The 24,624-nt window shown below is 51.2% G+C and overlaps 5 protein-coding genes across 5 annotated transcripts, besides 8 other annotated features; 4 read left to right on the forward strand and 1 right to left on the reverse strand.

Moving 5' to 3' along the window:
- Positions 1 to 2,405: 2,405 nt before the first annotated feature.
- On the forward strand, positions 2,406 to 13,717 carry PVX_119380 (hypothetical protein, conserved; the record flags this gene model as incomplete). The annotated part of the gene is made up of 2 exons (XM_001613023.1): positions 2,406 to 2,976; positions 3,201 to 13,717. The coding sequence occupies 2 exons, from the start codon at positions 2,406 to 2,408 to the stop codon at positions 13,715 to 13,717; spliced, it is 11,088 nt and encodes a 3,695-aa protein (XP_001613073.1).
- Positions 2,947 to 2,970: a microsatellite.
- Positions 4,126 to 4,149: a microsatellite.
- Positions 5,137 to 5,160: a microsatellite.
- Positions 13,098 to 13,123: a microsatellite.
- Positions 13,425 to 13,466: a microsatellite.
- Positions 13,718 to 14,556: 839 nt separating the features above from the next.
- On the forward strand, positions 14,557 to 15,954 carry PVX_119375 (elongation factor (EF-TS), putative; the record flags this gene model as incomplete). The annotated part of the gene is made up of 2 exons (XM_001613022.1): positions 14,557 to 15,579; positions 15,805 to 15,954. 2 exons carry the CDS (start codon positions 14,557 to 14,559, stop codon positions 15,952 to 15,954), a joined length of 1,173 nt encoding a protein of 390 aa, XP_001613072.1.
- Positions 15,743 to 15,767: a microsatellite.
- Positions 15,955 to 16,633: 679 nt separating the features above from the next.
- Positions 16,634 to 17,149, forward strand: PVX_119370 (hypothetical protein, conserved; the record flags this gene model as incomplete). The annotated part of the gene is made up of 1 exon (XM_001613021.1): positions 16,634 to 17,149. The coding sequence occupies one exon, from the start codon at positions 16,634 to 16,636 to the stop codon at positions 17,147 to 17,149; it is 516 nt and encodes a 171-aa protein (XP_001613071.1).
- Positions 16,671 to 16,702: a microsatellite.
- Positions 17,150 to 17,426: 277 nt separating the features above from the next.
- Positions 17,427 to 20,705, reverse strand: PVX_119365 (hypothetical protein, conserved; the record flags this gene model as incomplete). The annotated part of the gene is made up of 1 exon (XM_001613020.1): positions 17,427 to 20,705. The coding sequence occupies one exon, from the start codon at positions 20,703 to 20,705 to the stop codon at positions 17,427 to 17,429; it is 3,279 nt and encodes a 1,092-aa protein (XP_001613070.1).
- Positions 18,519 to 18,562: a microsatellite.
- Positions 20,706 to 23,079: 2,374 nt separating the features above from the next.
- On the forward strand, positions 23,080 to 24,504 carry PVX_119360 (hypothetical protein; the record flags this gene model as incomplete). Its single annotated transcript, XM_001613019.1, has 1 exon — positions 23,080 to 24,504. One exon carries the CDS (start codon positions 23,080 to 23,082, stop codon positions 24,502 to 24,504), a length of 1,425 nt encoding a protein of 474 aa, XP_001613069.1.
- Between the last annotated feature and the right edge of the window lie 120 nt (positions 24,505 to 24,624).

Here is a 24,624-nt window from a genome sequence, read left to right on the forward strand (position 1 = left end):
CCGATTTGTTTTGCCACTTCGTTCCCTTTGCAGTGGAAACTGGTGCACCCTTCACCACTGTGCGAAGGTGTATTCACATGGTTCGACAATGGGGAGGCGGCCATGCGGGAGAGGTGACACGTAGGAAGTAATGCAGAACAAAGCTAGCAAAACGACAAAGCTGCCACAAACGCGCAGCCATATGCACATTGGTGTGTTCGCAAAAGCAGGTTATTTTTACCTTGCATCGCCCGTACACGCACACACACGGATGCGCATACAAAAATGCAATACAGTAAAGTAAAACAAAGCGCAGCATGTGGGAAAAAAAAGCAACTTTGCAATTTTCCAATAAAATATGAACCGTTCAGGTAAAATAAAAAACTTTCTAGCGAAACGGAAATACAACACACAGTGGGGAGGCGGCCAGTTAACAAAATTGGAAATAGGGAACAAATGGGGGACACTTTAAAAGGATCTGTGATGGATAAGTTGAGCGAATTATAACTTTGGGGAAAATGTTGCAAATGCGAGCACAAGCGTAAGACAGATTGTTCGACATCACCACATTACACACCCGCTGCTTTGTTCGCTTGATTGCACAAATCCACATTTGCACCTCCCTCTTTTGTGTGCAGAGGGCATACCAACTGGGGTTATTCCTACTAAGAGGTAAAGTAAAACGCGCGTTTAGGGAGGAAAGTGCGCATGAGTGTATCTTCCCATGTACAGCAGGGAGCTAGCCAAAAAGGAGTTGCAAAAAAAAAAAAAAAAAATGCATAAATATTATCATTCACCTGAACAGTTCAGGAGAATTGGGAAGTGGTTGTGCACTCCCCCGCAAGGAAAATGTGTGTGTTATGCTACAACGAATGTGCAGAGGAACACCTTCGGTTGTAGAAGGGAGCATTTCAGTTACTTCTCAAGTTGGGGAGTAAAAGCATCATTTCTTTTGTTAATGCGTTTTTCCCGTTCATGCGTGGGGATAGCGGGAAGCTTCTGTACTGCCACTTTTGCGTACATTATAACGGGTTGTTTTTTCCTTTTTAAATAACCGTTCCTGTCATAGGCAAGGCATCATGCTAAGTGACTATTCCTGGTTGTGTCAACTGTTTGGAGAGACGTCCGACGCGCACGTATCGTTTGACTCTCCTTTAAAGGTAAATGTAGGAAGTGCCCAGAGGGGGAAGCAAAATGGGGAAAACCGTCACTCACGTCCGACACGTAAAACGCTGCCTAAGGTTACCTTCACACTCATGTCTCTCAGCGCATGTGATGTTATTCCTTTTGGAAGTAGCGCAAAGGAGGGAGCACCCCTCTACCCCACTCGCTAAAATGAACCAAACAAAATGTGGCCACAGCAAATTGTACATCTTTCGCATACGGAGAGGGTTCCCCTGCTGAGTTGCAAGGCACATAGGTATGTTTATTTTACGCCCATTTTTTTGCGCACATAGACAGGCTTATACCACCCCAGCGGTGCACACCCAACCCGTGCACACACCTATGCCCATGTCATCCCGCAGATTCGGCACAGATTTGCCATGGCGTTTACCTCATAGTGTAATGTTATTTTTGCAAGGATGAACAATTTTTAAACATTCTTTTTAAGAGCTCTTTTTATGCGTTTTTTTTGAACATTTTTTTTTTTTTTTTCTCCGCGAAAAGCTGCCACATCGGCCTGTTTGTAATGTGCGTCCTTTTAAAAAAAAAAAAAAAATTTAACAGGTTCTAAGTAGGCGTCTACAGGTGGAGACACACGCTTGTAGTTCATTTTTGCCCAGCTTGGCCCTCCTCTCTTCCAAAACACACATCGCACGTTCAGTGTGTCACCAGTAGGTGTGCTGGACTGACTCGGAAAAGCGTTCGCAAGGAGTATGCCCCGTATGTATATGAGCACATATTCGCATGCGCATGAACATGAACACATGTGTGGCGAACGTCTGATGAGGGGCTCTCCCCAAATGGGTGATGCACACACCGCAGAGACAGGCATTCGCATTTTCCCAAGGAGAGTGTTATCGCAAAAAGGGGCAATAAGGAATCGTCCCCCTTTGGTATTCCCTTTGACAGCCCCGCTTGTTTCCTGTTTAGTAAAAAGAGCTACTTTGCTGAGTGGTCTCTCTTTGGGGTAGACACGTTAGTTTCTCTCCTGCGCAGTGCCAATTGTGTCCAATGAGTTGTCCTCCCGAAAGGTGAGGTGTGAATTATGTGCGGACAGTTAAAAGGTTTTTTTTTTTTTTTTCTTTTTTTTGTAAACTTCGCCCCAATTGTTAATGTAACAACGCATACACGTGTCTGCATCCCCACAGCGTGCTGCTTACCTTCCTGAGTGAACGCCTCTTGGGGAAGGCTCTCACACGAACGGGGACACGCGTTGTTACGGTTTGCACTGTCGTACGCATAACCCCTGCGGAGGCGCAGCCATGGAGAGCAACCCGTGCAACTATCACAGGGGGGCAAACCAAGGAATGGCACGGGGCTATGTTAGTAACGAAAATGTGCGTAGCGTGGCCAACTACGGTAGCATCAGAGGGGAGTACAATGCGAATCCCACCTCGAGTTTTTATCTGCCAGCGTCGGGCTTCAGCTCGGTGAGCAGTATGAGCAATGTGAGCAATGTGAGCAGTGCTGGCCAAGTGAACCCCACAGGTAACTACCCCCCCTGTGAGCATCTCCTAAATTCATATGCCTGTCTAGACCCCTCGCTTAGCAAAGGTGCGGCCAACTCCCACATGAACATATTGAGCAGTAGCATGGCTCCCTACATGGGCAGCGCAGATAAAGGGAATATTTTAAACAACTCACGTGGGTTTTTTGGGGATTATTCGTCTAAAGGGTTGGCTCAGAGTTATGATAGGAGTAGGGGGGGGTCGTGTGTGCAGTGTGCTTGTTGGGGGAGGACTGCAGACGGTGAGGGAGGCACTCTGGATGCGGGCCTTTCAAGCAAGTTGTCGGGGCCGTTCCTGGGCTACGGCGTTTACTCGGCGGGCGGAGGTAAGTTGGGAAGTAGTAGTAAAGGGGCGAGTGCGAGCATAGGAGAGAGTAGCATTGTTCGTGGCGCACCACCTGAGTGAAGCAATAAAAAAATAAATAAATGGCTAACATCGCGGAGAACGTACATCGTGGCAGCTTTCACTGCGCAATTTTGTCCTCATTTTTTTTTTTTTTTTTTTTTTTTTTTCTTTTCCCCCTTGTTGCACCTGTACTCGGCTGAGCAGGCGCCCATCCCAGCGCGAGCGCGAAGAGTGCCTTGGTGAATATCAGCTCAGTGAGGCATCCTCCAGAAAACGCCAACGCAAGTTTCAATGCAAGTTTCAACGGAGGGGACAGTTTGAGTTTTAATGCGGGCAGCATTTATGGGAATGCCATCGCGCAGAGGTTGAACTACGGCTCCGGCGAGGGGGTGAGCGGCTACTTGGGCGGCATCGCGGCGGAGCGGGCGAGTGCAGGTGGTCAGGTTAGCAGCGTGGGGGGACTGCCTAGCAACGCAGCGGGACTGCTTAGCAGCACGGTGAACCTACCAGCGCACCTCCTCAATGCAAACGCGAACGCCTTCCAGCGGGCAAGCGAAAGTGTGGGACCAAATGGGGAAGGCATCACCCACCCCTCGACTGCACCTCACAACGCGTACGATTACGTAACCCTAAATCAGCTGTGCAGCAGACACTACACAGCGCCGCTCAGTTACACATCCCTAAATGGATGTCTCTTAAGGAGTGTCCCCCCGAGCACTGGCAACAGCGTAACAGAGTTAAATATGAAGACCACTGGGGGTGCGAAGAATACGACGAGTGGGTCGTTCCCCTCGGATGGAAATTCCTTTCATTCATCCTCTATTGGCCTCTCAGGGGGGGAAAACATAGACGCATCTGTTGCTATGAATCCCAATCGGATAAGCATGACCATGCCGACCATAAGTGTAGTCTCTCCTCACCCGAGTGGAACTACAAGGAATGCTTGTCTCACAACAGCGGGTGTGTGCATGGGTGCGCCCATCCCATGTGTCTCCTCTCCGAACGTACAAATGAACAGCGTTACCCCTGGGGGGGGAGGACTAAACTTGAAGATTTTGGGAAGCTACCCAGAGGCTCCACACCCCCATGGAGATGTCCAAATGAAGAATATGATTTACAGCAACGGGGTGAACCAGAGGAGCTTTACTAACGAGGCGAATGCGTACAGCTGCCTAAGGGTCAACAACGAGGTGGTGCGCACCACTTTGGGAGGCGCCATGGGGGTGGGCAAAACGGGGCGCAGCAGTCACTTCTACGTCAGGGGGAGTACCAACGAGTCGGTAGGCAGTCACGCGGGGGGGAGCAGTCACGCGGGAAGGAGTAGCCACGCGGGTAGAAGCAGCCACACTGGAAGGAGCAGCCACACGGTGTACCCTGCAGGTGCGCCCAGGAGGAACGAACGCAGAGAGGCGTATGGAGGGCCCCCCCTGGACAGTGACTTTTTGTATTCACAAAAAAGGAAGTCTTTCGCTCAGATGGGCGAAGCGTTAGAGCCAGGGTGCTACAAAGAGGAGAGCATGCCTGGCCGGACCGGCCGGACCAATCGGACCAGTCGAACCAATCAACCCATGCACAGGCACACCCACTTGAGGGAGGGCAAGCTACTAAATAAGCGAAGCTACGATTTTTTTTCCCGCAGCGCTAATGGGCGGCGCGGAGAAAAGGGCTTCGGCAGTTTCCACCATGCGCCAAACGTGAAACGGATAAGCACGCGCATGAGCGGCAGGGGCGGTGAGGATGGTAGTGACATTGACGGTGGAAGTGACTCTGGCAGTAGAAGTGACGCGTCGTGTGACGATCGTGTGAGGAGGAGTTACAAAGAGGGAAGGGAGAGCGCAAGAGGAGGAGGCAGAAACAGGGAGAGGAAAAGAAGAAACAGCCCGAGTGATACCGCGTCGTCTGGCTGCTCATTCAGCGACGACGGGGGAGTGTCTTCCGGGTCCTCCTCCGCGTCTTCCTTCTTTACCAGCACGGTGAGCGATAAACTGAAAGGAAAGAAAAAGAAAAAAAAAAAAAAAAAAAAAAAAAAAAAGGGAGATAAGTGTGCAGACAACTGTGCAGATAACTGTGCAGGTAAGAGTGCGAAGGGAAGGCTGGCCGTCCCACAGCCGGGCAAGAGGAAGAGGCCAACAGTCATCGAATTTTTGAATGCCAAGTGGAACAGAAGTTCGCACGCCGAGGGGGGCAGTGAAAGTGGAAGTGAAAGTAGAGGCGGGGGTAGAAGTGAGGGTAGAAGCCGGAGCAGAAGTCGGAGCAGAAGTCGGAGCAGAAGTCGGAGCAGAAGTCGGAGCAGAAGTCGCCGGAGTAGACGTCGCGGGGATGACGGCGAAAGTTGCAGCCTGAACAGTTCAGGCGATTTCGCGAAAAAGCGAAGGAAAGACCCCCCCGGTGGGAAGAAAAAAAAAGGAAGGAATAGCAATTTCGAGGAGGCATGGAAAGGAGTGGGCGCTTCCGAGCGAAGCGACCTGTTGTCTTCGAACGGGGATGAGAAGACGCGCGGAAGTGAGTGCACTGAGGGTGGCTCTGACCGCGGGGGGGCCCTATCATATTCGGAGAGGGTGGAGGCGAGTGGGTTGGTCGACAGTGCTAGCGGTGGTAGTGCTGGTAGCGATGATGGCGCTGATAGCGATGACAGCCGTAGTGGTGACTCGCGGGAGGTGCACAGGAAGGCGGTAAAGAATCGCACGGGGAAGGGAGCAGATAGACGGGGCTCCATTTCAGCTAAGACGAAAGGGGCAGGTGGAGCGAAGGTGAATGTGAAGGGCGCGCCGAAGAGCAGGGAAGACAAGCGGGGCGAGGTGAACAGCGAAGGGGGGGAAGAGCCTATCGAAAATGAGGGAGGCGGAAGTAACGACGGTGAGGAAGGAGGCAGCAACGACGGTGGGGAAGGCTACAGCAACGACGATGAGGAACGAAGCAGTAATGAGGGTGTGATGAATGGTGCATCCCCGAGGGAGCCCCCCAAGGAGGGCGCGGGGAAGAGCCTCACGAGCGACGAGCATTCGGGCAACGACCCCACCACCGACAGCGAGGAGCTGTACGGAAGCATGAGCTCGAGTGATGACAGTGAGAAGGATGGTTTTCGCTCTGCAGATGGGGCCTCCGGCGAGGAGAATTTCGAGGTGGGTGAGGAGGAAGTAGAGGAGGGCAGCGGTGGTAGCGGTGGTAGCGGTGATAGCGGTGATAGCGGCGGTGGACGTGACCGTGGCAACCGCAGCGATGGCGAAGTGGGGGGGGAGGAAGTGCAAACGGGGGAAGGTGCCCCGCCGCAAAGCGGCACAGAGGTGAAGAAGAAAAGGAAGAAAAAAAGTAAAGTGGAGCAAGCGAACGCGGTGAAGAGAGAACCGAACGTGGCGCAGGAGAGTGAACGGAAGGACGGCACCGCGGCAGCAGAGAAGGGCGAAACAGCTCAGAGCGCTTCGTCAGCAAGATGCACAAGCGAGTCGAGTGGGGGCGAGTCGAGCTGCGGAGAAACGAATGGAAGCGAAACGACCTCAAATTTTGAGTCCTCGGAGGAGAGCTCGGAGTACCTGCTGGACTGCTCGTCGGACGAGATCACCAGAACGGAAGGCTCCTCGAAAGGAAGTGCTAACGGTGAGGTGCATGTCTGGGGAGAGGCGGGCCCGGATGGAGGCCCGAAGGATAGTGTAAGCGGCGAGGTAGGCGGCGAAGTTGGCGGCGGTATAGGCAACGAAGTAGGCATCGGACTAGGCAGCCGCGCAATAGGTGGTGCGCCCGGTGGCGCCAGCCCGGAGAGGCAACCCAACACGTGTGCGTCGTCTCTCCTTCGCGTTTGTAGCGGCGGGGTGAAGAGGGAGAAGAGGGAGAAGTGTCCCCATGGAGGAGAGGCAACGAAAGGAGCAGAGGTGAAAGTCGTCAGGGAAATGCCCACCTACAGGGAGGTACAACTCCCCAGCGGAGTGAAGTGCTTCCAGACGGAGGGCGAACCGAACGGCAAGTCGCCAGAATCCCCGCGATGCAACAAAGCCTGCCTCATCAAGCACCACAGAAAAAAAGTCTACACAAATTTGAAGAGCCTAGATTACATCAAGACGAATGAAATTCTTAAGGAAATACAAAAAAATGTAATAAAAAAAAAAAAAATAAATATATGCGAATGGATTGTGTTGCTCTCCTACGTGTTTTATAAAAGATCTCGCTACCTGGATTTTAATAAAACCTATTTGTATAATGCCATGAAGAGGATGTCTCCTTTTCTTTTTAATTTAAATAGAAGGTGTAATGACATGGAGATAAGGAGTCTCTTCTTTTATTTGAGCAAAGTGTTTATCCTGGACGACCACTTCATTTTCCGAGTCAATATTTTCATTTTTAATTGGTTCATTTTGTATGTGCATAGAATGAAAATGAAAAATGTGCGCTTCGTTCAGGACCTTAATTTGATGATAAATTTGTTCTGTGGATTTTTGGCAAACAGAAGATTCCGCAATTACTCCCTTTTGTTCCTCATTAATGTCGTTTTGCAGAATGGCAGGGGGAAGTGTCTTTACTCTGGGGGGAACTACCCCTACGTGTGTTCTCTCTACTTGTCCTTTCTCTCCAAAGTTGTTTGCTTGGCTGGGCGGCACAGGCATGCGCTGAGAGGGTGCCGGGGGGGCAAGCGCAGCAGGGGTGGCTACCCGAGGGGGGAGGTGCATACGAAGGAGGAGCGTAAGGATGAGCCGCTTAATGATGAGCCGCTTAACGATGAGCCGCTTAACGATGAGCCGCTTAACGATGAGCCGCTTAACGATGAGCCGCTTAATGGGGAGGTTCCAAAAACTGAACAGGGGACACTCGAGGAACGCACAGATGGGGCGGCCGATTCGAAAGACCCAGCGAATGTGTGCACCGTCAGCGGAGGCATCATCCCAAATGGCGAGCACACTGGGGAGACGAAGCCGGGTTTGAAGTTGACCGCTGGACCCCCCACCGCCTCCAAACGGCAGGACCTCATCCTCCTGTACGTGCTGTACGCCGCGAGAAACAACCGCAGCATTTACGTGAACCTGCTGAAGCACATTTTGGACGACGTCCTGAGGTTCAAGCTCACCTACAGTTTCCACAGGGTGAAACTCAGGAGCAGGGCGCTCTACAAGAAGATCACTCGCTGCTTCAAAAATGTCAAAAAGGTTATGAACAGGTCAGGCAGGAAGGGGAGGCAGCGGGGGGGGGAAGGCAGCCGCGATGGGAAGTGGGACAATCGCGTTAAGCGGAACAATCGAGCTAAGCGGGACGGCCGCATTGACGGCCGCTTTGACGGCCGCTTTGACGGCCGCTTTGACGACCACTTGAACGTGAATTACTCCTTGGTGTACCTCCTCATCGGGGTGCTCATGGAGTACACGTGCTTTTCCTTCACCCGGTCCGTAGCGAGCTTCTTCAAAAACGAAAAGCTAGCCAGCCTGCACAGACAGCTCCTCTCCCACCTGAGAGACTACACAGACGTCACCTTCAAGTACATGAAGTTTTTCGCCCTGGACATGATGAGGGTGTATGGCAACATCTGGCTGCGAAATGTTTTCACCACCGTTAATTTGAAGAAAATGCACGCCGAGGTGGGGGGTGCAAGCGGTACAAGCGGTGCGGGTGCTGCGGACTGTGCGAACTGTGATGAGGACTGCCTATCCGCCGTGGGGGCAGAGCCAAGTGGGTGGAGGCGCGGCCGCACCGTTAAGAGGAGTTCAGCGAGCGCAGAAGTGAGGGCAGACGTGAGGGAAGACGTGAGAGCAGCCGTGAGAGCAGACGTGACGGCGAGGGGCGGCCTCTCCACCACCACCATAACGGCGACCACAACCACGGTGATTACCCTCCACGGGGGGGGTAACTCCCCGAGGGAGGATGCAAACTCAGACCAGAGGGGAGCAGACCACCTAACCGAGGAGGGAGAAGCGCACCCAACCCAGGAGGATAATTTCACGCGAAGAAGTGCCGTGATGGGTACCGCCAAGGGGGAATTGCAAAATGGAGCAGCGTGTGCCCAGAACGAGGGCCCCCCCCTAGAAGGAAATGATGAGGCGGCACCGTTGGATGGCTCCACAGATGGGGAGGCAAAGCTGATGGGGAAGGAGTGGGTGGAACGTTGCGAGGTGGTCTCTTCCAAAGGGGAGGAGAAAAACCCGGGCGAGGGTGCCGATGGGGAGTCGCCACAGGAACTAGACTTTCCAGAGTCACCAGCGGGGAAAGCAGCCAAATTGAAGGCCCCTTCAAAAATGAAGCCCCCTGACAGTAGGAACCCCCCAAAGGGATTACCAAACAACGCTGGGGGAAGCCACTACGCAAATGAAAGCTTCGTGGACGCCACTCTCTCCATGTTGTGCAGATGCCTGAAGGTGTTTAAGGGAAGTGCCTCGCTCAGCACCCTTTTCGACGTTCTGTTTCTTTCCTTTATTGAGAGAATTGAGGGGGAGAGGCTGAAGCGTTTTCTGGTGGAAGTGTTCAGCACAGATGGGGAGCTCAGCGGGTTGGTGACGAGGATAATTCTTAGGAGTGCCCTTCGAGAGGAATGTACCCGCGATGTTAGTTTTGTGAATTATTTTTTGGGAAGGAGGGAGCCGCTGGAGGTTCTGCACCTCGATTGGGGCGGCGCGCAGGTGGGTTTGCCCGACGTGCAGGTAGGTTTGGCCAACGTGCAGGTGGGCTTGCCCGACGTGTGTGCATTTTACCTCAGGGGGTTCCTGCGGTGTGGCGGTAAACGGCGCAGGAGGAGGCATAGCCGAGTTGGTAGAAGCAACCAAAGTGATGGAAGCAACCGAATTGATGGAGGCAACCCAATTGAGGGACGCACCGGGCAGCGCGCCCCCCGAGCGGACACCCCCGCCGCTGAAACCAACTACCTAACCGCGCAGCTGCATGTGAAGCCCTGCCCCTGCATGTTCCTCATGTACGTCCTTTTCTTCTCGAGGATATTTAGAAACTTCAAAATGTATTTTATGCACTTTACGAGATTTTCCTATTCGCTTCAGAGGAGAGTAGGGGCGAAGAGGGAGAGTGCAAAGAGGGGAGTGGTACATGGGAAGGCGTCCAAGTGTCTGGAGCGGGGAGAACCACAGGGGGGGAAGCACCACGGGTATCAGTGTAACTACTGCCAGAGGGGTGCCTTTTCGGACGGCGCTCCCGCGAAGGGGAAGAAGACCCGCAGATGGGATTCCCTCCCTGCGTTGGGGGAAGAAGCCAAATGGAGCGACAACGAGGAGGTGATGGAGAAGTACCACCTGATAAGTGTAGAAAATGGGGTAAGTAGGCCCCCCTTTAAGAGGATGAAGAGGTGCTCATCGGTCATCTGCGCGAGAGCGAACCGGGAGGAGACTGCCCTAATGCCAACGAAGCTAGAAAGTGTAAAAATACGGGAGAATAACTCAATAGGAAGTGGTGACCCCTTGTTTAGCGACAGAACAGCTGAGCACATTCTAACCGTCCTGTATGAGCATCGGAGGGCGCGCGACGTTCAGCTGGGCAGCGTGTTCGCCAGGATCGACGGGCGCATATTCGATGGGCATATGAAGAAAGGAACGGCAGAGGGGAAGCTGCCAGGAGGGAGGACCCAAGAACGCATCCGAGAACGGTACGCACAGATCCTGAGTGGCGTCCTCAAGTGGAACCAAAAAAACATTGCCTACAATAAAAGGAAGGAGGAGGAAAAGCAAAAGGAAAGGCTCAAGAGGAGGAGAAACAAATACACAAACATAGTGATCGATGTGTACCCCCTGGTCTTTCTCTCCCTGACGAAGCTACTTAAGGCCACCATAGGCGTTGACGGTGATGTAAGGGACAAATGCTTCGACGTAAAGAATGAGGAGTTCCCCGTGCAGCTGCACATCTGCGTGGAGTTAAATAAAAATGAGGAGGCACTACAGATTGGCCAGGCGGAGATGAAGGCGCGTGAACGGTGCAAGTGGCAGTACTCCTTTGTGAGGAGCTGTCCGTGCAGTGGCATTCGATTTGGTGAGGCGCCCTCTGGTGAAGCTCCACCCTGCGCTCGCTCTGCAAGGGCAACCGATCGCAGATGGCCGCAACACCACCTGGGCGGAGCCAACTGGAGCCTGAACCTAGCCGTGAAACTCCTCTACAGAGAAATAAAAACGGACTTTTACATTTTGAGCGAGTACTACGATGAGAGGGTGCACATGTACAGGACGCTTCTAATCCTGTTGCTGTTGAAATACCTGTCGAGTGGTCTGAACCTCTCTTCCTTTCGAAGGAGGTTCATTCTGTTTTTCATTCAGAGGCTGTTCCGCTTGCTGTGCTTCCGAGTGATGTGTCTGTTCTTGTCCGGCGTGCATCTGAGCAAGCTGACTAGCGAGGTGCTCGTCGTGGATGACGACTTCCTTGTGAAGAGCTACCAGGGGAAGTGCTGCCAGGCAAAGCGTCCGAAGCAGGGGCGCAACGCGGAGAGGGACCCCCCGGGGGGCACGCAACTCTCACCGCGCCGCAGCCGACTCTTCCAGAGAAAGTCCTACAATAGGTATAAGCGGTACGCGGAGAACTTCCTCTTCAACGTGGAGTTTGCGCGAGGAGGGGGGGGGGTTAGTGAGGAGGTGGGAAAAGCGGCGGTGGGTGGAGAGGAAGCAGACCGGGCGAGGCGCCCCCCGAGAAGACGCACCGTGTACAAGCCGTTCGTCCCGTTCGGAAGCCTCGTCATGACGAAGAAGGAAATCCTGCAGCTGAAGTTGCAGCGGGGGGAGGAGATAAAAAAGGAAAACCTCTACATAAGCAAGTGCATTTTGAAGGGCAAGGCGAGGAGTAAGAGCAAAGGGGGAGCAGAAATGGGAACCCAAGTGCCAAGTGAGGAGAAGGACTCCACCCAACTCTCCATCGTATCAATTATCCTCCTGATGAACGCCCTCAGAAAAAATAGCAACTACTCGAGCAGCATCCATTTTTACTTAAGTTTGTTAGTGGACAAATTTTTGGAAAAAAAAAAATACTTACATGTGGATGAGCAGTACCTGGTGCATAGCTACCTGGTGAATCTGCAGAACCCGTTGCAGATGAATAGGAAAAGGGAGCTCTTGTGCATGAGTGAAAGGAACAGCTGGGTTAGGAGGAAGATAGAACTGATTAACAGTGGTTACAAGTTTTTTATATCGTCCGGTAGGTTCCCCCTCTTCGAGTGTATTTTCTACGAGTCCCTCAAAGTGTATTTAACGTTTTTGCACCAAAATGCCTTGGGAGCGTTAGTCTGTAAAATGTCTCGATTCAATAGCATGTATGCGGGGATGAACAAGAATTTGCATTTCGGGATGAAAGTCAACCACCTTCTTTGTTGCCGACTGAATACGTTGCTCATCGAGGAGCATTTGAACATGCGTCTGGGCAAGACTCTTTTCTGTGGCACCTCCATCCTGTCCGCTTGCAAATTTCTCTTCATCTGTATGCTGGATGAGAGTGAGCATTCTGAGTTGGCGGCGCCCCAGGGGGGGGAGTCTGGCCACCTGCGCGTAGCGGGACCAATACGTCGAGTGTACTTCCCCGCCGAAGGGGACGACCCCATGTTAGGCAGACCCATGCTAGAGAGACACATGTTAGAGAGACACATGCTAGAGAGACACATGCTAGAGAGACACATGCTAGAGAGACACATGCTAGAGAGACCCATACCAATCGGTGGGGAGTCGCTCGAACGGAAAGGACTCCAAGGGGGCGATGCGTATCCCATGCGAGTGGGTCAAAGTGAGCCCACAGGAGGTGCTTCACCAGGGGAACGGCAAAATGTGGCAAGCATATCAAATTTGACGAGTGCCGCCTCTGTCGCCCCGCGGAGGTACAACCCGAACGAGCTAACGTCCGGGCGACTGGTGGTGGGGAACTGCAGAAGGGGTTATGCAAACGCCGCGGTGGGGAGGCCAGCCGGGGACAGCCGTGGGGAGGGGCAAATCGCCTCCCAATGGTGCAGTGCCCCCTCACGGGGCTTCCCCCCCCATATCACCATCGAGCGGCGCACCAAGTACCTGGTTGAGCATTACCATAACGGCGAAGGAACCAACGTGCCCATCAAAAAAAAAGGAGCCATCTACATGAAGCCAAACGACGTAAGCAAGCTAATCGCCTCCTTCCAGCTGATGAACAGAACTATCCTAGAGTGCACCGATTTCATGTGCGAGTTGTTCTTTTCCACTGGGAGGGATGGCTTTCCACAGGAGCAGAAAGAGAAACGAAACAGACACGTCTACACATGGTTTGAGAGTTGCCTCAACGTATTTACCTTCGAAAAGTGGGTCGTCCACCAGCTCTACAATAAATTTGATAATGCCTCCTGCATCTACATGTGGAAGAAGAAAAAGAAGTTGGCTAGCCACGTCGTCAGAATCAATTCGAGCATCCTGCGAGACATTGCCAAGATGCGGACTTACTTTGAGGATCGCTTCGATGATGTGAAGAAGGCTTGTCACGCGGATCGAGCGGCGAAGCATGAGGAGATTGAACCCATATGCACAGAACATTGCGCATCTAATTTAGATGCAGTGAGGGAGCCAACTTGTGCAGATGAGGCTGGACAACTTCGTGCCAACGCGGAGGAGCTAGCCAAACCGGACGAGCTCATTGAGGACTATGAGGAGTTAAACTGTTTTATCGATTTTGAGGAGGATCGATCGTCCGGCATGCTTCTACAAGGAGCGAACGCGCGGGCCCTGCAAGGGGAAGCTGGCGAGGATGTGCAGCGGCTGAATGAGTACAAGGTGGACGAAGGCTGGCTCACCTACATCCGATCGTTGATTTGAAGCGGCACAACGCAAAAGGGGGAGTGTTTGTGTGGGGGGTTACCAGCGGGAAAGAGACCCACCCCTTTTGCGTTGTGCCGCTTCCTTTTGAGGGGCCACGCAAATCCGCCTGAACGTGTGCAGAGCTGCTCGGGGCCCCTCCACAGTTTGTTAGCAGTTCGTCTGGGGATTTCTTTCCCCGCGCAGCGTTCCCAATGCAGTTTTTCCGTTTTGCCGCCATCCCATTTTGCCGCTTTCCGCCCGTGTTCATCACTTCTGTTTTTTTTTTTTTTCTTTTTTTTCCGCGGGGAAGCCCCCCCAGTTAAGTCGCGTGGGGTCCTCTCCTCACGTGTCATCCCCCCAGTGGGTGCAATTTTTTTTAAGTGAAGGCAACTCTCCTGTGCATTTTTCCCCCCCTCTGTTTGAAGCTGCCCAGGGGGCAACACCATTAGTGCACCCCAGAAGGGGATATGAATGAACAGGTTGAGTGAAATTACGTGGCGGTACACTCGCCCCCCTTCTTCATCTTCCCTTTGGAAAAAAGAGATTCGCGTGGACTCGAGTTGGCAGATGGTTTTCACTGCGACTGTTGCGGCTCGTCGGGGAACCCCTTCAATTATTTTGTTTTTTTTACCCCTTCCGTGAATATAATATAGCCCTCTCGAAATGCTCAAAGAAAAGAAAAAAAAAAACTTCGCCAGGCGAACATGTGCTAATGCATACGCACGTGAGTTACTGACCAATCTGGGGGAGCACAGCATCCCCCCCCCTTCCATCTCCCACTTCTCCCCCCCCGCAAGACGACCTCAAAAGGGAGAGAAAAAAAAAACACCCCGTTCTGTGCCGACCACTTGTATGAAATGAAATTACACACTCTGGTCATGTTCACCCTAGTGATCGGTTCCCCTCTCCTGCCACAGCACCGATGCTACAGAAATAGCCAAACCTTCCAGCTGGTACATACCCTCAACAAGTTTGTGGGGAGGAGAAGAAGGGCCCTCAAGCCAACTCTACATGCTAACCCACCGAGTGAGCATCTTCAAAATTTGAAGTACGTTCGGGAGGTAACCAACGCGAGCATACAGATATGCAACGACGCTCTGAAGGAATGCAAAGGAGATGTTGAAAAAGCAATTGAGTTGGTCCGGAGGAGCGCCAAGAATTCTTCTTTTGTGTCTACCAGTGTGAAGGTTAAAACGGAGGGGCTGGTAGGTTCCCAAGTGGGGGGGGACCAAGTCGTCATGCTGGAGGTTTTAACGGACTCGGATTTTGTGGCCCGGAATGAGAAGTTCGTTCGGTTTGTGAGGACTCTGCTGGGCGCTGCCCTGGCGGGGGGGGCGGCACACGGGGGAGCGGTTACAGGGGAGGGTAGCGGGGCGACGGCGCTGCTGAGCCTTCCCTACGACGAGCAAAGCGGGGGATCGCACAGTGGGGGTCCCCACATCGCTCATTCCACCACCACAGTGGGGGAGCAGATGAACTACCTGCGGAACATCTTTCGAGAGGACGTGCGAATTGGGCGGTTCGCCCGGTACGAGCGAAAAAATGCGAACCAGTTTTTACACTGCTACATTCACAACCGGGTGGAGGAGAACATCGGGACGTCGGGCGTCCTGCTCGTTTTAACCATCGATGAGCTGAGCGAAAAATTAAAAAGTCAAGGGGAATGCATTGCCGAAGTTGCAAATGATATGGCTCTGCACATTCTGTCCGCCAAGCCCGTGAGTGTGTCCGTCTCGGATTTGCCCGAACAGGTTGTGAAGCGCGAGGTGGCCATCATTCGGGAGTCCCTGCGGGGGGTGAAGAAGCCAGAGGGCATACTGGACAGCATGGTCAACGGGAAGATGCGCAAGTTCTACAGCTCTGTGGTGCTGCTCGAGCAGGTGAAGCAGCGAAGCGGCGAAGTGGGCGGGAGGGGACAACGCGGTGGTCACCCTTTGTCGTGCCGGCCCATTCGGCGAAAAGGACACTTCGGTGGATGCTCACCCCGCCGTTGTTTCCCCCTTCCAGGATACGCTTTCCCCTTTGTAATGGTTCCATTCGCTTCTTCAATTTATACACTTCATCCCATGCTCCTTTTTTTTTTTTTTTTTTTTTTCCCCTCTTAGGAGTACATGCTGGACGATACCAAGCGGAAGGTCTCCCAAGTCATTCGCGATTTCTGCAAGAAGCACAACTTGAACATTAGCGTCCGCCATTTTGATACTTTCATCGTTGGCGAGAAGAACATTTTGCGAGAGGGACCCATGGGGGGGTGAGAAGGATGCCGTGTGGCCCCATATGATGCGCGCTTCCCAACTGATCATATTTTTTTTTTTTTTTATTTTTTTTTTTTTGCGGTGTTAATTTCCCGTTGGAAGGAAAAAAAAGGGCAATGATTGTTTGTTCATTTTTTTGGGGGACAGTGTGGGGGTGGGAGGAAGCCTCCGCGGAGGTGCATGCAGAATGGGCGACGCGCGTGGAGGGATGACCTACCTCGTGAAGGAAAAAAAAATTGTCATAAAATTGGAAGGATGAGTTAATGCCGAGCTAGCAAATCCCTGATGAGCACCTCGGAGGGGAAAAAAAATTGGCAGCTGTTAAGCGGTAGAGCGGTAAGGCGGCTAAACGTGCGCATCGCATGGCATCCCAATTTTTCGATTTCCTCACATCGTGCGTGCGCTCGGAGGGTACTACCAACATTGTGACTTTCTCGAGCGGATTGGCCACTTACCCTTTTGCGATTATCCCAAGGCGAGTACAAACGGTTAAGGGTCAGCCGAAGCAAGCACAGCAGGGGGGGAGCCAAACAGAAGGGGGGGAAGAAGCTCCAGAGGGGTGAACACGCACAGAGTTTGAAGTAGAATCGGCAACAAGCACAGAAGTAGGGGTATTATCCCCCGAAAAAACGGACCCATTGGTGTAACTTCTCCCCCCCTATGAAACGCCCCAGGCAGGATGAACAAGGAACACATCCTGTTTGACAGCTTCCCCCTGACGTTCCTGAGCGACGAGGTAGACTGCAGCAACTTCGAAGATGAGCAGGAGAGGACCTACCGAGAAAGAATTGCCCAAATGACGGAGGAGTTGAAATCGCTAAGAATGGAAATCACAGAGAAGCATTCCATAAGGAGCATGCTAGAGGAGAAAGTGGCCATGCTACAAAATGAGGAGCAGACGAAGCAAAATAATTTGAAGTATGTCCTGAACTTTTGCGACAAACAGATGTATGAGCGAGAGCTGGGGAACTTTCACAACCACTTGGAGCAACTGAGGAAGCAGATTCAAAACAGCAATTGCAAAATAAAGTTGCTTATAGAAAAGGAGTTCAAGGTGAGGAAGCAGCTGCAGCTGCGGTACATGAAGCTCTACGACCTGCTCAACGAGCGCGTTCGCTACATCCTCGGCGATTACGTAAAGCACCGCAAGTGCGCCTGCGCCATTTTTGCCTACCGCCAGGAGGGGCAGCGCTGAGGAGGAGGGGCGGCCTCCCACGTGCGAATGATTGGGGGCTGTACGTGTGTTCGCGTGTATGTATAAGCCGGCGTGCGGCCAGTGTCCATTTTATTATTATTTTTTTATTTTTTATTTTTTTTTTTTTGCACATTTTTGAGGGACCCCAACAATTTACGCGCGCTTCTCCCAACAGGGACATTAGGGCGTCATTTTGGGTTTACCAAAAAATTCACAAAAAAATGGTTCACGTGGTGCATGCAGGCGGGGTACGGAGCTCAAACGATGTGGGGCTACGTCAGCCCGGCCTACCCCGCCGCTCGACCCGCCGCTTCACCCGCGGGAAGACGAACTGGAGCGCTCGGCGCACCTCCCGCAGCAGGTAAAAGGCGTACCTGTGCTCACACAAGAAGAGGCGGAAATTAGCGGAAAAAAGGAACTTCAAAAAGGGCCTTTCGTTTGGACCCCTTCTGGGTGGCACCTCAGGTTGGCAGTTGGCCAAATGGCCAAACGAGCTGCCCCTTTTGTGCCAATCTCTCATTTTCATGGCTTTAAAAAAGAGCAATATGTCTAGGTATATTACGTACAAGGTGTGTAGATTATCATTACAGTTGAGTGTGTCATGTGGGATTGATCCGCCGCATTGTTTTGTTTCTTCAAATTGGGACAGCAGACGGTGGGGGCATGTACGACGCTGCAAATGTTCTCGGTCAACAGATGACGATTGGGTTCGTCTGAGTCTTCCACGTAGCATGCCACATATCTGCAAAGCGTATTCATGGATGGTGTAAATTATGCACTTGAAAAAAATACCATAATAGCTTACCAGAACGGGGGGGCACGTCGCTTCTCCCTTTCGTTGCGTCTTCTCCTTTCTGAGGTGTGAATGGCGGTCATGCTGGCCGTGCTGGCCAACCGAGAGCAACCCATTCACAATCCACCCGTTCCGCTTCGTTTTGATGTTCCCTTTTGTCGAAGCGCGGCAGTGATGCCACGTATTACGAACGTGTGTGCACCGTTTGAGCAGTCTGCCAATCCGCTTAGTGAGGTTGTTTTTTTTTTCCTCGCCATATTTTACCCTGAATCGCGTGTACTCATGGAAGAGGTATTTCAATTCTTTCGCGAGATAGCGGTCTACACTGCGCAGCAGCCGTGATGTTTCTCCCTGTGTGTGTTTTTTTCTTTCCGTTTGGTGGTTTTTCTCAGCGGAGGTTCCTTTCCTTTCATCGCTTCCCCCAACGGGCGAATCATCCTTCCCTCCACTGCACCCCTCCAGCTGGAGCGGAAGGATTACACTGCAGACCACCTCGAGGAAAAAGAAGTTACAGTTGCATCGGCAGTACAGGGCGTTCCTCAGCCCATTGGAATAAAAATGAATGTAAAATTTTTCGCTATATAATTTGTCCAGCAGGTGGATCATCTGTCTGGAAAGAATTTTATATTTTTTCATTTCGCTTTTCAATTTTGTGTGCAACATTTGCGGAGTAACTTTTCTGACCTGTTCATAATTTTTTTTTTTTTTTTTTTCCCCTCCCCTTTCAAAGAGGAGAAACTCGAGGTATGTGCTTTTGTGGTGGGAAGAACGGCATTTCTCGGGGGGGTAACTGCCACAGTGGTGATTGCCAGCCACCCCCCACCGCGCATCACTGCACAGCTCGTGCCCCCTGACCGAGTCGAAACTGTACGTGAACAGGTTGGTCCGTACGACGACGCAGTAGCAGCGCCTTAGGCAGTCCACCAGGGAGAGATACACATGTTGCAGATGAACGAGAAGGAACGAATTATGCACAGCGTAGTAGTAGGCATTTTTCCTAACAACTGTGTGAAACCGTTTCTCTATCATTTTGCTAATTGGGGTGTTCCTCCTACGACTGTTCTTCCCCCCCACGCACAGAAAGTTAAGAAGCTGATTGAATGTGCAAATGTGCGATGTGGCCATGTAGTTGTGCGACTTGATCTGCAAAATGTCATCAAAAAATTGGAAAGTATCCTTCACGTATTTTAAAATTTGCTCACTTGTACATGCATGTTTTTTTTTTTTTTTTTTTTTTTGTGTTAAACTTGGGGACACTTTGGATGGTAGACCCTCGGTGGGCATCCCCTTGCGGTTGGTTGAAACCCCCATTCGACTTAAACTTTGACTAGCCTTTTTTCGCCTCCGTTTTTTCACCACTTGGTGGCCCCTCTTGAGGCACATCTCCACGTATAGGTATAGGAGGGCATTCTTCATATTCCAGATATGTTGACACTTGGCGTCCAGCTTGGCTAACTCGTTGACGAAGCGGTTCACCCGATCGTGTAAGTGGAAGCTCCTCCTTTCCCTCAGCAGACTCACCAAACGGTAGTAGTGGTTGTAGCCGTTGGTGTTGCATAGCAGGGATATGCATACGCAGGTTAGGGAGAAGAGTGCGTCTTGGCTGGGGAGACGCTTACATAGACGTACGTGGTTCAGTCCATTTTGGTTAGGCCCCCCTTCTTCTGAGGGCCCCTCCATTGCGGTGCCCAAGTTGGCGCACTTTCTCCTTCCCGTGTCAGATCTCCAACCGCTCCCCTCCCTGTGGTTCACTTTGTGGAGCAGTTTCCAGAGGGGCGCATTCTTTAACCGTTCGCGTTTTTCCTTGGCCGAGCGTTTTTTTTCCTCCCCCGCGAGTTCGCCTGACCCGTTCAGGCAATTGGGGCGTTTCTCCCCATTCTCCCTGTTTGCACTTTTTTGCCAATTTGCACACACCTCGCTGAGGTAGCGAAGCGACTTTTTGCACAAAATTAAAACTCTTTTTTTGCCCCCTCCTGTGTGTAACTCATTGGCGCCCTCTCGGATGAGTTGCACGTGGCACAGACCAGTGAGGAGAAACTTGCGTGCTGAGCGGAGCCTCAACTTGTTAAATCGCCTCCTCCTCAGTTGCTCATAAAAGGATTTGAAGTCGTCGGGGATTTTTGTTATTTTTTTTTTTTTTTTTTTTTTCCCTCTTCTGTCCGCCTTCATTACAAATTGGGAACGACGTCCCCCTACGTGGCGGCTTCTCCCCTTCCATGGGTCCCTCTTTGTGAAGAGGAAAAAAAACAAAATGAGGAAGAGCAGTTTGTCCTTCCTTTCGATAACTCCATTTTCGCGATGAAGGAGTGATATGACGTACGAGGCGAGTTCACCAAAATGCTTCTTCTCCGTTCCCCTCCCATTCGCATACAAGAGATGTAAACTTTTTAAAACGTAGACATTCCACCGGCTGCCGTTTTCACTTGCGCGTCCGCTATTTTTGCTCAAGTGGGGTTGTTCCTGGTGCAGCACAGCTGTTTGGGGAATTTTCGCCACTTCCTCCCGCAGCACAACTGTTTGGAGAAACTTCGCCAGCTCCTCATCAGCGTCCACCCCCCCGAAATGAATAACCTTCGAGTGAAACAAATTACTCACACGGAGCTCCTCACACGAGCAAATTTCTATCCCATAATGTGTGCCCGCTTGGTCAAAGAATAGGCTACTGAGCCGTTTTACCACGTAGTAGGCCAAGGCTCCCTCTAAAATGCGGACCGATGTTATCCTTTTCTCGCTCGCTAACAAGAAGGATGCGAGTGTTACCATCCCGGGGTCCTCGTTTTAAATGAATGGGGTGGCTGGGGGGACTCACCAACTCGGGTGGGCATAGTAAAAACAGGAGGAAAAAAAAAAAAAAAAAAAATTGGCTACGTATTTTGCTGCCTTGTCATTACATTTGCGTTCCTTATAGGAGGGGGAAAGGGGGAGTCATAATGCCACATTGAAAATTCGCACTTTGGAAAAAACTTGACGCGGGTTGCTCATCTGGTTTGGAGCGGCAAAGGGGAGTGGGAAATGCTCAGAAGGGGGTGTCCCATCTGTGTACTTTTTGGAAGCAGCGGGGTTGGTCGCGGCGCAGTAGGGCGCTGCGGAATGCGCTCGAAAAGGAGGCTGATTTTGTCCGGCAAGTTGGGGATACATGCAGAGCAGCGGCATATGCGGAATACGCAACGTGCGCGGTGTAACGGGGCGGGGGGATAGCCAAGTCAAACGTCACGTTGGAAGTTTTTCGGGGGTGGGGTCTCCCTTTTGTGAACAGGTAATCTGCGTATGAAATGTTTTTTTTCCTTTTCTCTGTTTATCATCGCGCTGACGCATGGTTGGCAAAATGGCAACATTTTTCTGGCCCTTCCATTTGGGGTGGGCAACAGGGGTGGTGTCCGCAAAGGAGAGTTGGTGCCATCTGGTGGGCGCATCGGTTGGTTTGCGGGCAGGCTGGCAGGCTGGTCAGTCCACCCACATGTTGCGGTGTGACTGCCACGATGTTTCGCCTGGTCCAGCGGCACGCTGCCGACTGATCACTTTGGCGACTGCTCAGTTTGCTCACTCAGTTGACTGATCACGCTGATGACTGCCCACTTTTCCCACTTTGCCGCCGCCCTGGCTGCACCCCCTTGGACCCCCACACGCCGCCTCGACAGATCAACCCGCACCAGTCCAGCGGGGGGCATTTTATTTTGGCACCCCTCTGATGGTTGTGATGCGCGCTGATTATACAACACCGGATGGAGGAATGTGCAGGGATGGCCCTCTTGAATCCTTCACCAAAGTAGGTTTCTAATAGCGCGTTCATTTTGGTGAGTCAATCTGTTCGCTGTTGTGGGTATATATAGTTGCATGGAATGGTGAGGTGGTCAGGAAAAAAAAATAAAATGAAAAAAGGCGCGTGACAAAGTGCCTTGCGATGATGTGCAGCATGGCACGAGTGAACAATGGGTGGTGAGAAAACGGAGCAGCAGGATGCGCAAGGTGGCTCAGTAGACGTGGTAAATTTGCCTGGCCCAAAAATTGATACATCGCTCTGCCCACTTCTGTGGTGGCGCTGAAAGGGGGGGATGCACTTGAGGGGACCAAATTGAAAGTTTGCTTTGGAAAAAAGGATATATAAACGAAATGCAGAAAATGAAGTAGAAAAAAAAAAAAAAAAAAAAACACGTGCATATGTATTTTTTGCAAACATGCCTACCACCTGCCATCACGAATGTAACCAAACTGCGATGAAGAAGTGCATCTTACTTAAGGGTGGCACCCTGTTGTAGACCACTAAAGGGATGTAGTTCTTTTTTTTTTTTTCCTCCTCACAATTTTGTGTCAACTTTCCCATAAAATGTGAATGACCAAGGGTTCACCTGAGTGACTGTAGATCTTGCTATATAGACAATACTTCATGTGAAAAAAAAAAAAAAAAAAAAACGCAGTGAAATGTGCTGAACGGTGAAACGAAGAGTGTTTCACATTTTAATCTATACGTAGTTAAGAGCTACCATCCCTAAATAGAAGAACAAACGGGGGAGATTTTCATCCCGAGGAAAAATACCCCAGGGGAAGAAATACACCCAACATGAAGCCCTCTCTCCTCTGGATGACCCTCCTCTCCTGGCTATACTGTACCAATGGTTAAGATCGAATCTGTGCTCGTCGAATGGTGCACGCGAATGCTGCTACCCGTGGGGGGGAAGCAGAACTGCGCTAATTTTTGGCGGTGAATTGGGGGCCATTTTGACGAATTGGGGCCCATTTGATGGTGATATGAGCCGCATTTCGATAGTGAATACTTTTAATTTATTTTTTTTTTTCACCACAAAAGTGACGTTAATTAATCTGTGTAATGTGGAAACGTGCATACGTGACTGGTGGGGGGAAACAAAAAAAAAAAAAAAAAAAAAAATCGCAGTGCAGTGTACAGCAGTGTAATGTACTGCGGTGTAATGTACTGCGGTGTGCTGCGCCATGGGGAGGGCACATTCGCCCGTAAGCGCACACGTCTGCTCGCGTCTCGCCAGCGCTGTCATATACCCTCACGAGCGAGAACACACAACCTGCTTGGCCTTCCCGCAGGCGCGGAAGTTGCTGATAGAGCCTCGAAAAAGAAGTTGAAGTTGCTTAACCCACTCGGTAAGCCCATAAGGGGCTGAGCAGAATGGCGAGGCCGCCTCTTGACACGGGGAGGGAGCGCGAGGTGTCGTCCGTCTGTGCACTGTTGTACCCACTGGTGTACCCATTTGTGTGCCGATTGGTGTGCCAATTTACCCTCCTCCATCTCGTTTCACCCCCCTTTGCCTTCCCCGAAGGGAACCTATTTTTAGGGCTGAGGAAACGAAGAAGAAGCAGCAGGACGCACACCTCCAGTTGCAGTGAATCAGTCGACAGCTCCCATGCAGACTCGGAAGATGAAGACAACAACTATTACGGCACCAGTCTCTACGACTCCGATTTTGACATAGAAGATAGCGAAACTGAAAATAACTCAACGACCAAATCTAATTTAAGCTCCCCCTCAACGGAAGAACCCCCAGATAGTCCCTACAAGACGGGGTTCCTGTTACAAGCTACTCTCCCACCATTAGAGGAGGGGCAATTTCATAGAGCAGATGAACAGGACAGTGATGAAAACTTGTCAGGTCAAGGCCCAACGGAAGATAACACAGACGCCGCTTTACTAAGAGGGAGCATACAGACCAACCCATTTGTTACTCCCCCCTCGTCGCCCCCCAAAGATGAACCACCTGTATTTCTCAGGCGGAAAGATAACACTAGAAGGAGCCAACTGAAAACAGACACTCTTAAAAGATGGTCTTTACAATTCTTAAGAGGCGTTTCTCCTTTTAGACACAGCATGCATGGAACGAGTAACAGTCATGGTAACCATCATAATGGTTGTGGCGGACCAAGTGCAGATGCTAACGTAGGGGAGGGAACTTCCCATGAAGAGGCTTCCCCAAAAAAAGAGCCAAAAATGGAGGACTGGGAGAAGTATAAAGCAGGGGGGATATTTGATATGACCGAAGAAGATATAAAAGCGTTTGTCACTCTTCCTCGAAAGGCGAAGAGTTTAGAGACCATGCTTGAGGCGGGGATGAGTTTAGAGGACGAAAATGGAGAAGCAAACAGAGGAGAAGAAGAAGGAGGAGAAGCGGACGGAGAAGACGAAGCGGAGGATGAAAATGACAACTCGGTAAAAGGAATATACCTATCATGCCTTGAAGATTTAACAAGTGATACGCAAACGAGTGTAGTTGGGGGGAGAAAGAACGAGGGAAAAGCTGTTGAGGAGGCGAGCGATTACGTACGTATCTACAGTGGAGATCATGCCAGTGAGAAGAAACCTGAACTGACGCGGCTAAAGGAACTTCTTGCAAAGTATGAACAGAAGAAGGAGGAAATAAAACAAAAGAGGTTACGTCGCAAGCGTTCTGCGTGCCGATTCAATAATGATTGCGAATCGCATGCCGACATTTCCAACGAAGAGAACTACACGAATATGAAAGACACGACGATGGAAGTAAATAACCTATTAGATAATGTTAGTTTAGTTTCACTGCCCATTGAATTCATCGACCAGTGAAACTAGCATATGGAGTGAGGCGTCTGCCAGGTTGCACATGTGCAGAAGAGGGTATCAAATTGGGGGGCGCAAAAAGAAAAAAAAAAAAATACACTAAATTGAACTAAATTAAACTAAACT

The sequence above is a fragment of the Plasmodium vivax genome, chromosome 8, assembly GCF_000002415.2.
Source record: "Plasmodium vivax chromosome 8, whole genome shotgun sequence".
Lineage (NCBI taxonomy): Eukaryota > Apicomplexa > Aconoidasida > Haemosporida > Plasmodiidae > Plasmodium > Plasmodium vivax.